The 17,860-nt window shown below is 35.9% G+C and overlaps 1 protein-coding gene, 1 non-coding gene and 1 pseudogene across 3 annotated transcripts in view; 2 read left to right on the top strand and 1 right to left on the bottom strand.

The window, feature by feature from the left end:
• The window catches only part of efcab11 (EF-hand calcium binding domain 11), a 57,080-nt gene extending 52,263 nt beyond the window's left edge, over positions 1-4,817 (bottom strand). For both annotated transcript variants that reach the window (XM_016276303.1, XM_016276304.1), the window contains exon 1: positions 4,621-4,817. In XM_016276303.1, the coding sequence (XP_016131789.1) occupies positions 4,621-4,698 (78 nt within the window). In that variant the 5' untranslated portion in view covers positions 4,699-4,817. The remainder of the gene's footprint in view (positions 1-4,620) is intronic.
• On the top strand, positions 4,186-4,258 carry trnak-uuu (transfer RNA lysine (anticodon UUU)). Its single transcript has one exon. It is a non-coding gene; the product is annotated as a tRNA-Lys (tRNA).
• A 40-nt stretch (positions 4,818-4,857) lies between the features above and the next one.
• LOC107588286 (tyrosyl-DNA phosphodiesterase 1-like) overlaps positions 4,858-17,860 on the top strand; it is a 29,254-nt pseudogene continuing 16,251 nt past the window's right edge.

Raw genomic sequence — 17,860 nt, 5'->3', positions numbered from 1 at the left:
GGAAAGCCGGACAGAGAGAATCAAAATTATAATCAAAGCAGCTGAAAAATACCTAGAGATAGAGGGCATTTCAGTGGAAATGATTAATGACAAACTAAAGATGCAAGCATCAAATACTCAAACAGGATGTGGTGGTTCATAATGGCGTTAACAATATGTCAATGGAATGCAAGAAGCTTAATTGGGGCGTAGTACTATGGACTCTATAGTTTATCTGGAAAATGAAATAAGAAAGGCGCAAATTAAGAAGGAGGTATTAGTGGGAGTCTTTTTTGACGTTGAGAAGGCATATGATATGCTGTGGAAGGAGGGGTTATTAATGAAATTAGAAAGTCTGGGAATTAATGGAAGAATGTACAATTGGATTTTAAATTTCTTGTTTGGAAGAACAATTCAAGTTAGAGTGGGAACAAAGTATTCTAGAATATATTCAATAGAGAATGGAACTCCGCAAGGAAGTGTAAGTAGCCCTATTTTGTTTAACTTGATGATAAATGATATTTTTTACAGTATAGAGAGTGGAGTAGGTAGATCCCTATATGCACACGACGGAGCACTATGGAAAAGGGGACAGAATATTTCATTTGTGGAAAGCAAAATGCAAAATGCGGTGAATGAGATAGAGAGATGGGCTAAGATATGGGGATTTCGTTTTTCTGTGGCGAAAACTCAAGCAATTTGTTTTTCGAATAAGAAAAATAATCCGAAATTAAACATTAAGATGTGTGGTCATCAGTTGGAGCAAGTGAAGGTCATCAGATTCCTGGGTATGTGGATGGATTCAAAGTTAAATTTTGGAATACATATACAGAAATTAATTGAAAAATGTAAAAGAGGAATTAATGTATTAAGGTGTTTATCAGGTGCTGATTGGGGAGCAAGTTCTCAATCATTAAAAAGAATATATAGTGCAGTAATAAGATCTAGTATAGATTATGGTAGTATAGTATATTGTTTGGGAATAAAACTCTGCTCAAAAAAGTTGAAGTAAATTTGTCTGGGTTTTTCGTGTCGCACCCTATACAGTCTATGGTCGCGCCGCTCCGCATCCAGTGTACACAACGTCACTGATTATAATGGTTCTACTGTATTTTGCAGCTCGCGTCCGGTGCAGACACGGTGTTTAATGTTGTTGGTTAGAAGGAAAGCCTGTGTGTGTGTCCTCTGCCTTAGCGGACAACATGAAACCCACAAAAAATACATGAATAATAGAGAGAGAATAATAATAATAATCGTTATTCTCTCTATGCTATTTTTCAGTGTTTCAAGTGATGCAGGTGTTTTTTTCCCTGTAGGTTTTTTTAAATGAAAAAAGCATAAATTTTTCATAATGTTTAGTGAAATTATTTGGTAGTCTGAGGTGGAATGGGGATTTGGGAAAGGGGGGCAGTTTCTTTTTTATAGGTTTAAAGGGGGGCGCGACCAAAAAAGTTTGAGAACCACTGCATGGTCTACTTTAGTTTGTGTGATTTGTTACTGACTTTCATATTAATGTTTACACCAGGCTTATTTAAACATAATTATTACATGCTTACAAGGTTGGAAGTTCAACAAATCAGTCAATATACTGTGATTGTAGATAAATGTCATTCATATCAATTCATGCATCACCTAATTTCATGGTAACATACAGGCCTGGCCTGCAGAAAAGAACATTTATGTTTAATCTATCTAATATTGTGTTGGTCATACTATACAATGATTTATAGCTTGTCTTTGTTGAATAATACAGAACATAAAGAGCTTTAAAAAATAATTGCATATTAAATCGCAATCGCAATATAGGTAAAAAAAAATCATAATTAGATTATTTTCCAAAATTGTTCAGCCCTAGCTGGAAGGGAAAAATGTCTTATATTCAGGTGTGCATAATTATTAAGCAGATTTTCTTTTACAGATAAAATGAGTCAAAAAAAGAGAAAGCCAAAAATTATTAAATGCCCATGAGAAATATTAAAAACTAATACAATACTAGAAATTGCAAAGTCAATGCATAACCATTGGACAGCAAAATGCTCAGTGGGTCAGCAGGGTCAGTCAAAAACATGTGGAGAAGAAAAGATGCATGTTAACTGCAAAAGAATTAGGAATTAAGGTGAAGAATTAGGTGTGAAATCACCAGGAACCATTTAGTCTCCAGCGCCACCATTTTCCAGAACTGCAACCTACCTGGAGTCTCCAGAAGTAAAGATGTCAGGTTCTCAGAGACTTAGGTTAAGTATAGAATCCTAAAAAATGACCCCTACTTAATAAGAATCACATACTGAAGTGTAGTAAAATACTTGAAGACTGATATATATATATATATATCCAGAATCTGGCAGTAAGTTTTGGGAGTTCATTTTTAGTCCATCTCGAGTTGTTAGCTGTAGAAGATAACCTGCTTAATAATTATGCACACCTGAATATAAGGCGTTTTCACTTCCAGCCTTCATGAACAATAATATATAGGTTATAAGTGATTAAATACAAGATTTATAGTAGTTATTAAGATTGATGTTGGAAATAAAATATAATCAGAATATCAACTTAATAATTAAGCATGCACTGTATTTTCCCTCTTCAGCTGTCATCAGCAATGCAAGGAATGTTGTGATTGTTTGTCAAGGCAGCCAATCAGAATTTAGCAGCCTCGATCCTAAAAAATGACCCCTACTTAATAAGAATCACATACTGAAGTATATATATATGCTTTATAGACAGATAATTTGAGAGTGACTCTTGAAGAACCAGCACCACATTCTCTTGAACCACTGTTTGATGAATTTATCTTCCAGAATCTGGCAGTACAATTTTGGGAGTTCATTTTTAGTCCATCTCGAGATGTTATCTGTAGAAGATAACCTGCTTAATAATTATGCACACCTGAATATAAGGCGTTTTCACTTCCAGCCTTCATGAACAATAATATATAGGTTATAAGTGATTAAATACAAGATTTATAGTAGTTATTAAGATTGATGTTGGAAATAAAATATAATCAGAATATCAACTTAATAATTAAGCATGCACTGTATTTTCCCTCTTCAGCTGTCATCAGCAATGCAAGGAATGTTGTGATTGTTTGTCAAGGCAGCCAATCAGAATTTAGCAGCCTCGTCTCTGATTGGCTGGAATTATGGCATATTGTAACGCTGGGTTGTGTTGAGCAAGCCAGCTGTGGCATTTAGAGGGGGCGGGCATCAAGGGAGCAAGCTAGTGAAATGTTGCACGTTCAAAAGAGAAGGTCTGCACACATCCAAAAACGTACCTTAAATGCAAAATTGATTTTAGTGCGCTCTAAATACTTTTTTCTTTGCGAAACAAACATTTTCTCCACAAAATTCAGATCGTGCACAAAATGCACTTTTGTGCGCTCAAAAGCTGATCTTTCACGGGCAGGATTGTGGCAGAGATCTAACCCTATACGATTTCGGCCAGAGTCGCCTTGAAGTCGTGCATCTTCGGAAGCGGAGGCGTGCGCAAAGTTACAAAAAAATGCAGTGCACACATAGACTGTATAAAAACCGAAGAGCGTTTTTGAAGCTCAAAAGTGGGCGGAGGCGGCCGTCGCCATCTTGGATAATCGAAAATGGGCAAAGAGGCGGGAGCAGGTTGCTGAAGCCACACCCACCTAGCTCGACGGTGGTGACAGCAGTCGGCAATCCACCTGTCACTCAAGTGGCCACGCCCTTAATTATGCAGAAATTTAAGGCTTAATATAATTGAAACGGATGAGTTTCACCCCCCTCACAGTTGTCATGAAGGGCAAAATTAGCTATATAGACCAAAATTATTTTTTGAACCAGGCTGTAAACATGTTTTTTCTGCTGTAAATTTGGGCATTTTAACATGGGGAGTCTATGGGATTGACTCCCTTTTGCAGTCAGCCTCTAGCGGCCAGTTGATGAATTACAGTTTAAGTCACTTCCTTCTCTCCTTGTTGGCTTCACGAGAGAGAGTGGGAGGTTGCCGCTTGAGTGCAACAATCGATCTTGCACAAACATATAATGAACAGCGACCTCTAGTCACGGATTTCTGTAATGTTACCGAATTCGGCACAACGCTTGTTATGTCCAGACAATAGTATGCAGATTAATTCTGTGCAATGATCGTAATGATTTATGAGGTTGCTGTTCACGACAGCTACGGAAGTATACATTGCAGTTAGTGATTTAGTTGCCCCTCTCTACTAAGCCTCCTAGAGCCCGGATAGCTCAGTCGGTAGAGCATCAGACTTTTAATCTGAGGGTCCAGGGTTCAAGTCCCTGTTCGGGCGAATCATTTTTCCCACACTGTTTGTAGAGAAATGTTTAATTCGTTTGCATATGTAATGTCGAGAACCCTCATATTTACTTTTCTATTCGCGTCTCACGTAACGTTACCTAAATCCCACAACACCAAGCTTTTTAAACAATGCAGCCCAAATTCATCCCATGCTCGTTCACCTAACTTACACAGAAATGTGACATGTTCTGTTCTGTCGTATAACTTTTGAACCACCTATCTTGATCACAATATTGTCATATTGTTAATGCCGTATCTGTACACTCAGCATCCACACCAGAATCTGTTCCAAGCAAAGCTGTTTCACAAGCGTTCTTCAACATGAACTTAAACATGAACTCAATTCTTACTTACCAACTCTATTTTTTTCCTCTCGGCGTTGCTTATTTCTCTCTCAATCTTAAAGCTTCTTCCAGTTGTGAATATTTGCATTCTGAAAACCTAGATATAAAAATCTGAAGGCTTCTGGACAGTTGTAGATGTTTGCATAGAAACCGTATGGATGTGAGGGATTGGTTGTCTATGCAGAGTACTTCAGTTGAAGTACGCAGTACCAGAGACGCTGACTGGATAGAAACGTGCGAATGATCCATGAATAGTCCGGTATTTTCAAAATAAAAGTCCAATGTAAAAAAAGAGAATTTCAAGAAATCTGTCGTCAACACATTTCACCCCCAAACCAATTTAAAAACCGTCTAAGGAAAACCCTAAACCGTCTAAGGAAAAATGGAATACTGCTTAAAGAAAAAGTCTATTTTAGGGCCATTAAGGATGTTTGCATTTTACATTATGTTCATGACATTTAAGCACCCCCATCCAATCCTCATTACAGTGATGTCAAATGAAATACTGTCAAAAAAAAAACCGATACGTATTGACATATTAAATATTATGTTATTATCATTACTTATACAATATTTTACATTATCATTTTGATTAGAATTCTATTATTATTCTATGAATTTTGCTTGTCACCATTTTTTTTAAAGAACTAATAAATAAAACATTTCGAATGTTGATCCATGCGATGACAAGTGAGCTCATAATGAAACTTTATGTCTGTAAAAAAAACTCCCAGTGACATATTTATGATATTTATGGTAGCCCACTTCCGCTACAACATTGTGGCGTCTCAGCATGCCGAATCCAAACACAACGAGCTGTTGTGGTGTTTATGATATGAGTTTCAAATGCACAAGGATCCAGCAGTTTTGTAATTGTATATATACAGCGCTTATCTTTCTTTATAACTGTAACATTTAAAATATATATATATACTGTATATTCTTGTAGCCTGTACGTTTCATTTTCCCGCCTCTTTGTAAGTCTAAGTTCATTTACGTCGAACTATATTGGTATTCTTATGTATACAGTAGTTAAGCTCGATCTATCACATGTTCATGTGATGCCATGCCAGCATTTGTCTCTTGTACAAAGCTCCATCTACCTGTGCAAATACAAAAGTTTTTTCAACGCATTTTATCCATTTTGAGACAAAAACAGACAGCGTTGTATACATTATATAGTATGATAGTTTACAGCATATGGTTTACTGTGTGCAACTACAAAAGTAAAATAATACTGTGATCCACAGCTGAACAAAAATGTCCCAGGACGTCAGCATGGCAAGTGGACCATATCAGATAGTGAAGACGAGGACAACATTATTCCTCCAACACCTCAGAAGGATTCAAACAAACCAAGTATTAAACTTGATAAGATCACCACTTTCTTCATGCTAGAGCCCAAGCTGAGTCCAAAAAGCAATGAGGACACCCATTCTGTGAATCAACCATCCGCTCCCCCCATGGGATCTGAAGCCAGGACAGCCACACATGTGAATCAAACCAACCCTGTAAAATACGAAAGCAACCCTTCCGTAAAGAGAACGAGAGAAACAGAGGAGGCAGGCTGGAACCTCTCAAGCAGTGAAGATGAAACTCCAACATCTGCCTCGAAAAATGAGCCCAAGAAGTCTAATGTAAGTCCTAAGATGAAGAAGACTGAAGACAAACGTCCTCCAAGTCCACACGGCACTAGTTATTATGAAGAAGACCCAGCCGATTTCTTTGAGACAAATGTATTGTCTATGAATGACATGTATCGTTTTTACTTAAAGTCACTGATGGGATACCAAAAAAGTTCAACACTGGAGCGTTACATATCAAAGGTATGTAAAGAGTTTGTCTACTAAATAAATAGTCCTGATACATTTCTAAGCATCTTCTAATAATCTGTTTCCTCCTTCTGTACTATAATCAGAGATACTTTCTCCAATGTTTTGAACCCTGAAAGAGTCTGTACAGGTATTGTGTTAATGAATGAAGTTGCAATTAAGAAGTCTACTACCAACTAGACAAAATGTTGTAATGTTTTTATCCTGATCGACACCTTTCTTCTTTTGTAGTTTAATTACTGCTTTGACATTCCATGGATGGTGGAGCAGTATCCGCCTGAATTCAGGTAGGATGAAATCTCACCTTTAAACTGTTTGGATTTGATGTAGAATTGCACACTGTAAGAGAGCTACATAAAACACCATTTCACCACACTGAACACATGCCAACAAGGTCTTTTGTGCTTAAACTGAGTACTTTTGTTGTTGTTGTTGTTCTCTTTCTAAAAAGAGAGTCCAAGGTTCAGTTAATGGAGCAAGCCAAACCATATCCACATATTCCTTTCTGCCAGGTTCTGTCATTGCAGTAATCAACTTTTTTCACTAGAGGGAAGCATTAAACTTTATGGTAGTCTGTTTCTCAGTAACTGTATATTGAAAAAATATTTTAAGGGGTTAAGGCTTAAAAAATACTTTAAGGCTTTTTAACCATTAAGTTTCTTGTTGAATCAAACTCTGTCTTGTTTTTGACAGGCCAAACTGGATATTGCATTCACTCATCATACGTGAGTGTTGGACATTATATTTGTCTGTATAATTTTAGTGAGACAATGGGTGAAGAAAATAAGACTTAAGCTTGCCATTTCTAGTAAAAATCCTGGACACTACACTGTTAAACATATATGTACAGACATAAAACAGGTGTGTAAAACCAAGCATTGAGCCATATGATACGCTTTTTCAGTAGAATGGGTCATACCAAAAAGCTCAGTGACTTTTAACGTGTCACTGTCATAGGATGCCACTTGTTAAATGCTTAACTGAGTCTGATGTGTAGAGCTTTACTGGCCTGCACAAAGTCCAGACCTGAGCCATTGCACTCCTTTGGGATGAACTGAAATGTCAGCTGTAAACCATATCCCATCAGTACCATCACAGATTATGGATTAAGTAATTTGACAATTTCCCAACATATTAATGCTCACAGTTATGAACAGTGTTGGGGAAAGTTACTTTTAAAAGTAATGCATTACAATATTGCGTTACTCCATAAAAAAGTAACTAATTACGTTACTTAGTTACTTTTTATGGAAAGTAATGCGTTACGTTACTTTTGCGTTACTTTTTAAATCTGGACAGGGCTTGCTTGTTTGTTTTTAAAATACAAACGTTATATTTTTGGCAAATATATAAAAGCCTTTTCACACCAAAAGTGAAATGAATAAGCCTCAGGCTGAAGGGAAAGTAAATGTACATCCGTACAGTAGAATGCAGAAGAAGACATTTCAACACACTTCAGCAATAAAAAAAACACAAATGTTTGTCTAGAGTCATTTTTGCTTATTAGTATGGTTGAACTGGATCATCGAAGGTCAGACGCAAAGACATTGGTTAATAGAATGGGATTAAATACATAAAGGATATTTGTGTTGTTTAACATTTAATTATTGCAGATTTGCGTCATATTCTGAGTTGCATTACTTTTATTAATTTTGAGGAATACGGAATCTGTTTTTTATGAGTGAGATGAATTAATGCATATTCATATTTATTTTGAACTACAGTAACATCTTCTGATTTCTCTCAATATGGGGACAGGAGAGCTGTCAATCAATAAATTGGAAACAAAAGTAACTTGCGTTACTTATTTGAAAAAGTAACTCAGATATTCTCTTGTAAATTATAAAGTAATGCGTTACTTTACTAGTTACTTGAAAAAAGTAATCTGATTACGTAACTCGCGTTACTTGTAATGCGTTACCCCCAACACTGGTTATGAAATGAAACACTCAGAAAGCATATCATATATTGGAGTGGTACTAGTGGTGGCTTGGTTAAGTAACAATGCAACATTGGCAGTGTTGTAGCTCACTTATATAATTTCATTAATACCTTGATCAGGATTTAGGTTTTATAAGCATTCAGTAGCATAATGCATATGGAATGTAGCACTCCTCGAGCTACTTGAGAGCGTATTAACGTCTTGGCAGTCCGTGCCGACGTGCAGATTATCAGCTGAGCATCTGTTGTGATGAGTTGAAATTAGATGTTAAACAGGCGCAGTATTGAATTTTAATGTAATGTATTCTTAGAGCACTGTTTTCTCTCACAAGAATCTTTCATGTTTTATTCAACAGAGAAAGACATAACAGAATTGAGCATTTTTGACTCCAGAGGAGCGAGTTAAATGGCTTGTCTCATTTCATATAAATTCAACAAAAAAGGAAGCAAAAGATTGGCAGTATAATCCTTCTCGAACACCTTTGTCAAGTCTACATGTGCTAATTTGCCTTTAAATGAGTTCTAAACATCCCTCTCTAAAGAGCATGGAGAGTTTTTTGTTTAATTAATACATTTTTTCAAACAAAGAACAGCATAGAATTGATCTTGTTACAATTAATACAACACAAAAGCTGAAGGCTTAATAAATGTGACTCACTGTTTAAATGTACTCTTTTATACCGCTTGACACAAAAAGACATGGATTTTAGGTCAAATCAATGTTATGTAACGTTTATTATTATTTATTAGCTCTAAAAAGGGGAATATTTATGACGAATCATGTAATACTGAGTCTTTGCTAAATATGCCATTGGTAGTGTTTCACACTGTTTGTTGGACAGAAATGAAAGAAAGTGGTTAGATCAAATGAATGTCATTATATAAGATGAGCTGTATTAAAGTCATAGTTGCCTTTTGCAGGAAAATGATGCTGCTTTGGTACGAGGAGGGATTGAGAGTCATCATTCTTGCCTCAAACCTCATCCGAGCCGATTGGTACCAGAAGACACAGGGGTAAGATGGTCCAGTGTGGAATGGGAGGGGCTAAATACACACTCACACAGATCTTGCAGCACTTGTGTGAATGAATAATCAGAACGGAAATGTTAATGCTGATGCTCCGGTCAATTAGAAACAAGCTGTTTATGTTGTGCTCTCTTTTGGAGTTGCTCATTTTCCGAATGTGCCAACATTTGTTTCATATCAGAAATGAAAGTCGTGCATTTGCTAGTCTTAATGACACATTTGTCTGTTGCTATGACAACACACTGAGCAGACACTTAGAGTAAATTGAAATTAAGCTGATGTATCCTAAATAGGAGTGTCGAGCTCTGCAAATCCAAATAAGCCAATCATGTTGTTATAGACTCCTCTGACCTAAAATGGTCTGTTTAAATTAGCTACATGGAATAATTGCTTAAATGAAGCAGCGTTTTATGAATGCTGTTCGTTAATAAAGATATTCTCCATGGTGTCATATTCACAGAAGCTAGCAGGCAGGTCAGAGCGAGGGCCAATGAATTAGCAATCACTTTTGGTTATTAGGTTCGATTATATTAGTGGTCTATCAGGAACAGAATACCATTAAGGAGTCACAGGGTTAGGCTGGCAGTTAGGTTATCACCCACACTAAACTGCGAATTAGTGAGGTGGAAATTAAATCTCTGAATTGAGCAATTAATATTTAAACCCTCTGGCATACATACAGTATATTCAGATAATCTGACATAGTAGAGTATATTGGCACATTCACTCAACCTGTGCTGTGAGATCAGTGTCAGTTCACACAGAGGGCATTGTAAGCAAACCCTCTGCCAATCAATTCACAATGGATTCAATTCTATTCTGCGTTTTTGTCTTTGAGGTCAGTAAGATTTTTTAATGTTTTATGCTCACCAAGGTTGCTTTTATTTGAGCGAAAATACAGTAAAAATAGCAATATTCCTCAATATTGTTACAATAACTGTTTTCAATTAAAATGTCATTTATTCCTGTCAAAGCCAATTTTTCAGCATCCATTACTCCAGTCTATCCTTCAGAAATCAATCTAATGCTGATTTGGTGCTCAATAAACATTTCTTGCAGTTAACTGTTGAAAGCAGATGTGCTACTTAATATTTTTGTGAAAACCATGATTTTTTTTTTCAGGATCCTTTGATAAACAGTAAACTTTAAAATAAATCTTTTTGAACATTACAAATGTCATTACTATTAAATTTGTTTTTTAAAGAATGAAAAATAAAACTTACTGACCCCAAACTTGGTGTAAAATGGGGTAACAAATGATAATTCACATTGACTTTAATTACAGTTGAACCATTCTGCTCAGTTAGAGCACCCCCTTATCACAAAAAAGAAAGAAAGAAAGAAAGAAAGAAAGAAAGAAAGAAAGAAAGAAACATTGGTGTAATTGGGCATATGTCTTCAGATATTTAGTATGTACCCATTTTTGTGATATTGTACAAACAATGCACAGGTCAATTAAACATAGGCTATGGCTGAAAATGTATTTGCACTGAGTACTATAGGATTGAGGGAAAAAATTATAATTTTGATTGTAGCCCATGATGTTCTGGAGTTAATTAGCAAAAACATACATTTGCTACTTATAGTGCCATCTAGTGTCAGAAGGATGTTTCTGTGTGTGTGTGCCTGAGTAATGAGTAAGGTTGGGACCATGGCTGAATGGAAAAGAGATCTACTATTTTCATGAAAATTGCAAGATTTTTAACAGCAACGATTTTTTTCTCTCTCACGATAGTAAGGCATAGGTCAGCTGTTTGAATTGGCTGGGCGAATGCTAGATGCAGTTGCCTGAATGCCAGAGTATTAAGTCAATGTTATGCAGAATACATCCTCTGTTCCTCGCATATATTCACTTTGCCAACCTGTCTCTATCAGTTTCAGACCGCAGTGAAGCACAATGAATATCATTACATGTCTGACGTGTCTCCCCATCTGGTTCTGTCTGATCCCAGGTATCCCTTCTATATTGCAGCCCAAGCCATATTCTCATTATTATTCACACAGACAAAGTTTCTTCCTCTCAAGTCTTTTCTGAAGGGCTTTTCTGCTGACTTTATTGTAATGGCTCCAATCTGAATCCATATTGATTTGTTCTCCTAGAGCCTCATGGGAATATGCTATAACCAGTCTGTCAAGACAAGTCCCCACACTCCTCAAATCATGAGTTATTGGACTTCTCTAAGAGAAGTCTAGCATGTTGAAGTCTTTTTCTGCGTGTATGTGTGCACTTGTGGAATGCAGAAGCCTTGATGCTTCTGCAATAGTAAATATAGTAAAAAAAATAGACCCTATATTTTAATTGAGGTGAATGAAAAATGTATATGGAATTTTGACAACCCATGTTTTCTTTATCTTTTGTAACTGAATTTTATGGAGGGACATATTTTAGCTTTACTCCATTGCTTTTGTTCTCAGCAGCGATGCTCCTTCACTACTGAATCTTTGGAGCCGTGGCAAAAGAAATCATATTTTAAACATTTAAGTGTGAGTTTTCAGTCTGTGATTAATGTGATGCAATAAAAAGATGTGGAATGATATCAAGTAACATCTTTCTATTGAGTTGTCATTGTGGGATGTGTGCAAAAACAAACCAGTGTAGTCTGACAAACAAATGACTTTTATGAATTAAATATTTTTAATTAACTTTATTGTGATCGCTCTTGGAATTGATTTTCAGAGGCTTTTTACTTTTTTACTTTTAACCAGGCATATAACTCTGTACCCATATAACCCTGCACATACCCCTGTCGCCACTTCAGGATCTGACAGTCTTGTGCATGAACTTTGTAACATTTTGATTATTCACTCCCTTCATTAGTAAATATGCTCTTGTATCTTTATGACAGGATGTGGATGAGTCCTCTGTACCCCAGGTTACCAGAGGGAAGTCCGGGAACAGCGGGAGAGTCTCCAACCAACTTCAAAAGAGACCTGCTGGAATACCTGGAAGCATATCAGGCCCCAGAGCTCACTGAGTGGATTGACCGCATCAAACAGCATGATCTGTCAGAAACAAGGTGAGAATCTTAACAAGTGAAAGAGTCATTATTTAAATTAGAAAGATGACGTGATATCAGAATAGCATAATCAGACCCTTGACTAACCGCAAAACAATGCTGCTTATGCTGGCAGAAATTCTGGGTTTATCTGAAATAAATTATACCAGTGTAAAAGAATGGCATGTGTGCTACCTTTTAAAAGTCTAAGGTTAAGTTTTTTTTTTTGGAAGGATGCTCACTAAGGCTGCATTTATTTAAACAAAAATATAGAAATATAGTAAAAACTGTAATATTGTGAAATATTATTACAATTTAAAACAACCATTTTCTATTTTAATATATTTTAAAATATAATTTATTTCTGTAATGGCAAAGCTGAATTTTCAGCAGTCATTACTGATGATTTTTAGAATGATTTTTCAGAAATTATTCTAATATACTGATTTGCTGCTCAAGAAACATTTTTATTGTTATCAATGTTAGTTAGTTTAGTTAGTTAGTTAGTTTAAACTTTGTCCTCCACTGTGGAAATGTGTATTTGGCTTCTCATGCTATACAATTACACACATAATACAAAAGAACACACATAACACAAAAAAATATATAAATATAAAAGTTCCACAAAGAGTTGCCTACCTTTCATTTAACATTCTAACTGCTGCAAAGGAATATTTGGATGACCTTACACCTTCTTCCAGGTGGGAGAAGTATTACAAATTTCCAGGTGGGAGTATTACAAATTCAGAGTGAAGTGGGTGTGTAAAATCCGATACAACACTTGATGCTTTCCTATATGTTGCCAACAAGTACTGTTCCTCAAGCTGCATTTGCTGGCGACCTATTATTTTCCCTGCCATTCTTACTATCCTTACTCCTCACTCCTAAATGACCATACCAGGCTGTAATATTAAATTGTAAAATACTCTCAACATGACTTTTATATACCATTTCCTAAACAGATTGGCTAACATCAAAACTCTTCAGTTTCCACATGAGGAACAACCTTTGGCTTGCTTTCTTTAAAATATTGTCCACAGTTTCACCTAAAGTCAAACTTGTATCCAGGTATATTCCCAGATATTTAAAACTTTCCACAATCTCAACAACCTGCTCATGTATCTTTAGTTCCTTTAACACATAATGTTTGCCAGAATTGCAACTAAAGATCAATTCCTTTGTCTTCTTTACGTTTATATACAGAGCACTCAATTTACACCAATCCTCAAGAACAGCCACATTTTGAAAATACATTTGCTCACTCAGTAATGGGTTTTCAGAACACAGTTGCACCAAAACCATATCATCTGCATACTTAAACAGACCAGCTGTATTACTCTTAATTTGTAAATACTGAATATAAACGGTATACGGTATATACTGAAAATAAAAGTGGTGACAACACACAACCTTGTGGTGCCCCTGTATTTAAGATCAATTCATTTGAAAGTACACCATTTGTGAAAACTCTCTGTGCTCAATCTGTGAGAAAATCTTTGATCCAATATGTCAGAGCAGAGTTAACATTCATAATGTACAAGCGTGATAAAAGTAAATGAACCTGCACTGAATTAAACAGTTGTGCTGCTTAACATTTTTGTGAGAACCGGGATACTATTTTTCAGAAATAATCCTTGAATCCTAAATTAAAGTTTTGATTGCTTTAAAAAATCCTACTGACCCCAAACCTTTGAATTGTAGTATACAAATAAAAACACAAAAAATAGAGTAAAGTGTGTAGAGTTAGTGATCAGAATATCTGTCCATCCAAATGGAATTGATTCTTCACAGACATGACTCAGAAGAACAGAGCAGGCTATACAGTTCTGCTCATGAATATCTAGTTTATTTGCCTTTTTTTTCTAAAAAGCTTATCTGTCAAAGTTTGGTTGCACTAATATGACATGGTTATGAAATATGACAATTTGATAAGTTGTGAAAATTGCAGAAACAAATCCCTCCTCCATCATTTATGTGGTGATAAAATATGATCTAAATGAACGATAATTTAAAAGATATTGTTTTTTGAATCACGTAACTTCTTATGTATGTTTTCTTGTATAGGGTATACAGTATCTCATTGGTTCAACTCCAGGAAGATATCAAGGACCTGCCACGGAAAAGTGGGGCCATCTACGATTGAGAAAAGTAAAGTTTTTGTGTTATTACACAATCTTTTTTGTGTGATTCAAGTTCTTTTTCCTTCAAAGGCAATAGTTCCTCATCAACAATAGATGTTCATGAAAAAACATTGTACACCTGCAGGATGCCTTGGAGACGTACTCTTCATGCCTTTATTTATTGAGGGAATTCAGATAACGCAGGCAGAGCAAGGTGTTGGATTGGCAAGATTCAGAAACTGAGCCAGGAGCAATCAGTTTCTGTACTGAAATGAAGTCACACCGAACTCAATGAGCATTTTTTTAAACAGCTCCTTGATATGAATGACTCACACAGCCCTCTTTACACCTTCATAAGGCTCATGCCACATCAGTGGATCTTAACTGGTGGGTTGTGAACCAAAAATAGGTCAAGTGTTGTTTTGAATAGATTGCTGTTGTTATTGTTGATTGTTGTTGACTTCAAAGGCCATGCGTCCAATTTTGTTACTAATTCATCTGTCACTTGATGAAAGCTAGCCAAATTAGACACATGCAAATACTGACATGCACTCATTGTTTTTGTTTCTCTCAGTTGCTCAGCGAGCACACGAAGCCCATGCAGAATGAAGAGCAATGGCACATGCTCGGCCAGTTCTCCAGTATTGGCTCCATGGGACTTGATAAGACTAAATGGTTGGCAGCTGAGTTCCAGCGCACTCTGACCACACTGGGGAAGGCAGGGAAATCATTAGCCAGTCCAGAAACACAGATGCTCCTGGTGAGTGTTTTGAACAGCCCCTGCAGAGCATTCTGAAACAGTGAAAGTATCTGTTTGTATCGCTGCCGTACCCTCTCTGGATTGTGAACAATGTGGCCAGATGGATATTACAATAAACACAGTTGCATATTCTCCTACCAGCTTGCTTATCTATCAGGATAAATGACCCCTCAATTGTCTCCATTTCAATTAGGTTAGAATCAAGGAGGGACGCCGGAGCGCACATGTGCATCTGCTTGTTTCTGCATGTTCCTCATTCGTATTTCGGTATATAATTCCTCTGAGCTATGAAATTAGAAATTTGTTGACGTCTCGCGTGTTTAATTAGCAATTAATATTCATAGCATGTTCCCATTTGCTATACTTGAATTCCAATTGTACAAAAAGGCACGAGCTGTTAGAGACAATAGTTACAAGAAGAATTCTCATCCATCCTGTTATTTGCATAACAATATCTGCTCAGATGGAAGGATAGAAGATTGATTTATGTCTGATGCAGCTATTGTAAATGTCAGTTGAAAAGGCATGGCACCACACGGAGAGTCTTCAGCACAGAGAAAGATGGTAGACAGACAGTACCATCAAGCCTTAAATGGCACTGTGTCATCACTAAAGACCGAAGACTCTTACAATTAGCAGGCTTCAGAAACTCTGTTGAACTTTTGAGGTGCTTCAGTTCCATAACTGGTAGGTAGGGGTGAAATTATTCAGAAATTCTAAATGTAGACATATAATTAATTAATTTATACAGTTAGCATATAAAGAACACATACGCACAAAGCTACTTTTCGATTTTCACATCTGTATTGTGTGAGTCATACAGTTTAGCTCTGTCTAGTTCCTTAGTGTTCTATAGGTCAATAGGTTTAAATGGACAGATAGATGGATGAATGGATGGATGGATAGCCTGCAGTTCATAAGTTAGGCGATCACAACATTTTTGACACAGTCCTTTAGAAATTATTCTTATTTGCTGATTTGTTGCTCAAGAAACATTTGTTCTTATCAATTGTGCTACTTGATATTTTTGTGGAAATAGCAGTACATTTTTTCAGACTTCTTTGATAATGGAAAGTTCAATAGAGCAGCATTTATTTGAAATAGAATCTTTAACAATGTAAAAGTCTGTTACTTTTGATCAACTGAATCCATCCTTGAAACCCTAAATATAGTATTAATTAAAAAAAAAAAAAAAGGTTATTGCTGAACCCAAACTTTTGGACGGCAGTGTAGATAATTTAATACAATGATTAATCAATTTAAGCACATTAAACATTTACTCAAATTGACATAAACTAAAAACTGTAATGAATCCTTAAAACATTCTGTCATTTCTAGGTTTATCCATCTGTGGAAAATGTGAGAACCCGTTTAGAGGGCTATCCAGGTATCATTTATTATTTTATTCTGAAAAAAAAAATAATAATAATTTCCTCACACCTCCACAATCGTTATATGACAACCGACTGTTCTTATCCCTGGATCTTTACCCTACAGCATACAGACAGCTCAAAAACAGCTCTGGCTTCATTTGTACTTCCAGTAAGTTCTCCTATCTCTGTGAGAAAAAAAAACATTTTGACAATTATACATCAATATTCAGCCTAAAATGACCGTTTTTAAATGTTACCATAAATATTCTCCTGAAAAGGCTCCTCAGAAAGGCTCCAGACCTCGTGATCTAAACAGCTGCCTTTCCCAAGAGTTGTCTGACCCTTAAATTGCTCCTTAGAAATTTCAATTGGGTTCTTATCCAATCTCTCCCATCATTTTAACACATTATCACCATAAATAAGCGATTTTACTGGTCGCTTCAATTTTGCTAAGTGATCAGAGATGTGCCTATTGCATCATCTCTCTGCACCTGCAAATGGCATGAAATGCTTGGTGTTTTTGCACCTAGGAATGGTATAGCAGCTGGTGTTTCTCCATTTTCTTTCTCTCTTTCCCTTACTTTTTCAATCTTTCTCTTCTAAACAGTGGCTGGAATGTTGATGTTACTGGTAGGAGCAATGCGATGCCCCACATTAAAACCTATATGAGGGTTTCACCGGACTTCACACAACTACCCTGGTTCCTTGTCACAAGGTTATAATGATAAAGTAACTTGCTTGCTCATTTTAATTAGTTTTAGGCATGTTTGACAGTCAGCATTTCAGATCAGATGTAGCTAGTCGCAGCAGGCTGAACAACTGTGCAAAGCAATGTTGCTTTAGTGTTATTTATATACTATGATAGTTTTTTTTATATTTTAAGTAAGCTTTTATTTTCACATTTTCAGTTTTTATTTTTATTTTAGTAACATTTTTATTAATTTTCTATGTTCTTTTGTCAATATTGTTATTATACTGTTTAGGTTACATTTTTTATTTTGTTTTTATTTCAGTTAACAAAAATGTTTTTAGTAGTTTTAGTGAACGATAATTACCTTGGTGCCAAGTTTGTTGAATGCAACTTAAAAGCTCCGAATAAAAAAAAAATATATATATATATATATATTTATACAGTATATATATATATATATATATATATAATGTTGAATTTCGAGTGTTTGTTGAAGAATCAGTCTATCTGC

Source organism: Sinocyclocheilus grahami, unplaced genomic scaffold, assembly GCF_001515645.1.
Source record: "Sinocyclocheilus grahami isolate Dianchi unplaced genomic scaffold, SAMN03320097.WGS_v1.1 scaffold101.1, whole genome shotgun sequence".
In the NCBI taxonomy this organism is placed as follows: Eukaryota; Metazoa; Chordata; class Actinopteri; order Cypriniformes; family Cyprinidae; genus Sinocyclocheilus; species Sinocyclocheilus grahami.
The sequence above is the reverse complement of the archived record's forward strand: the minus strand, read 5'-3'. Positions and strand labels throughout refer to the sequence as shown.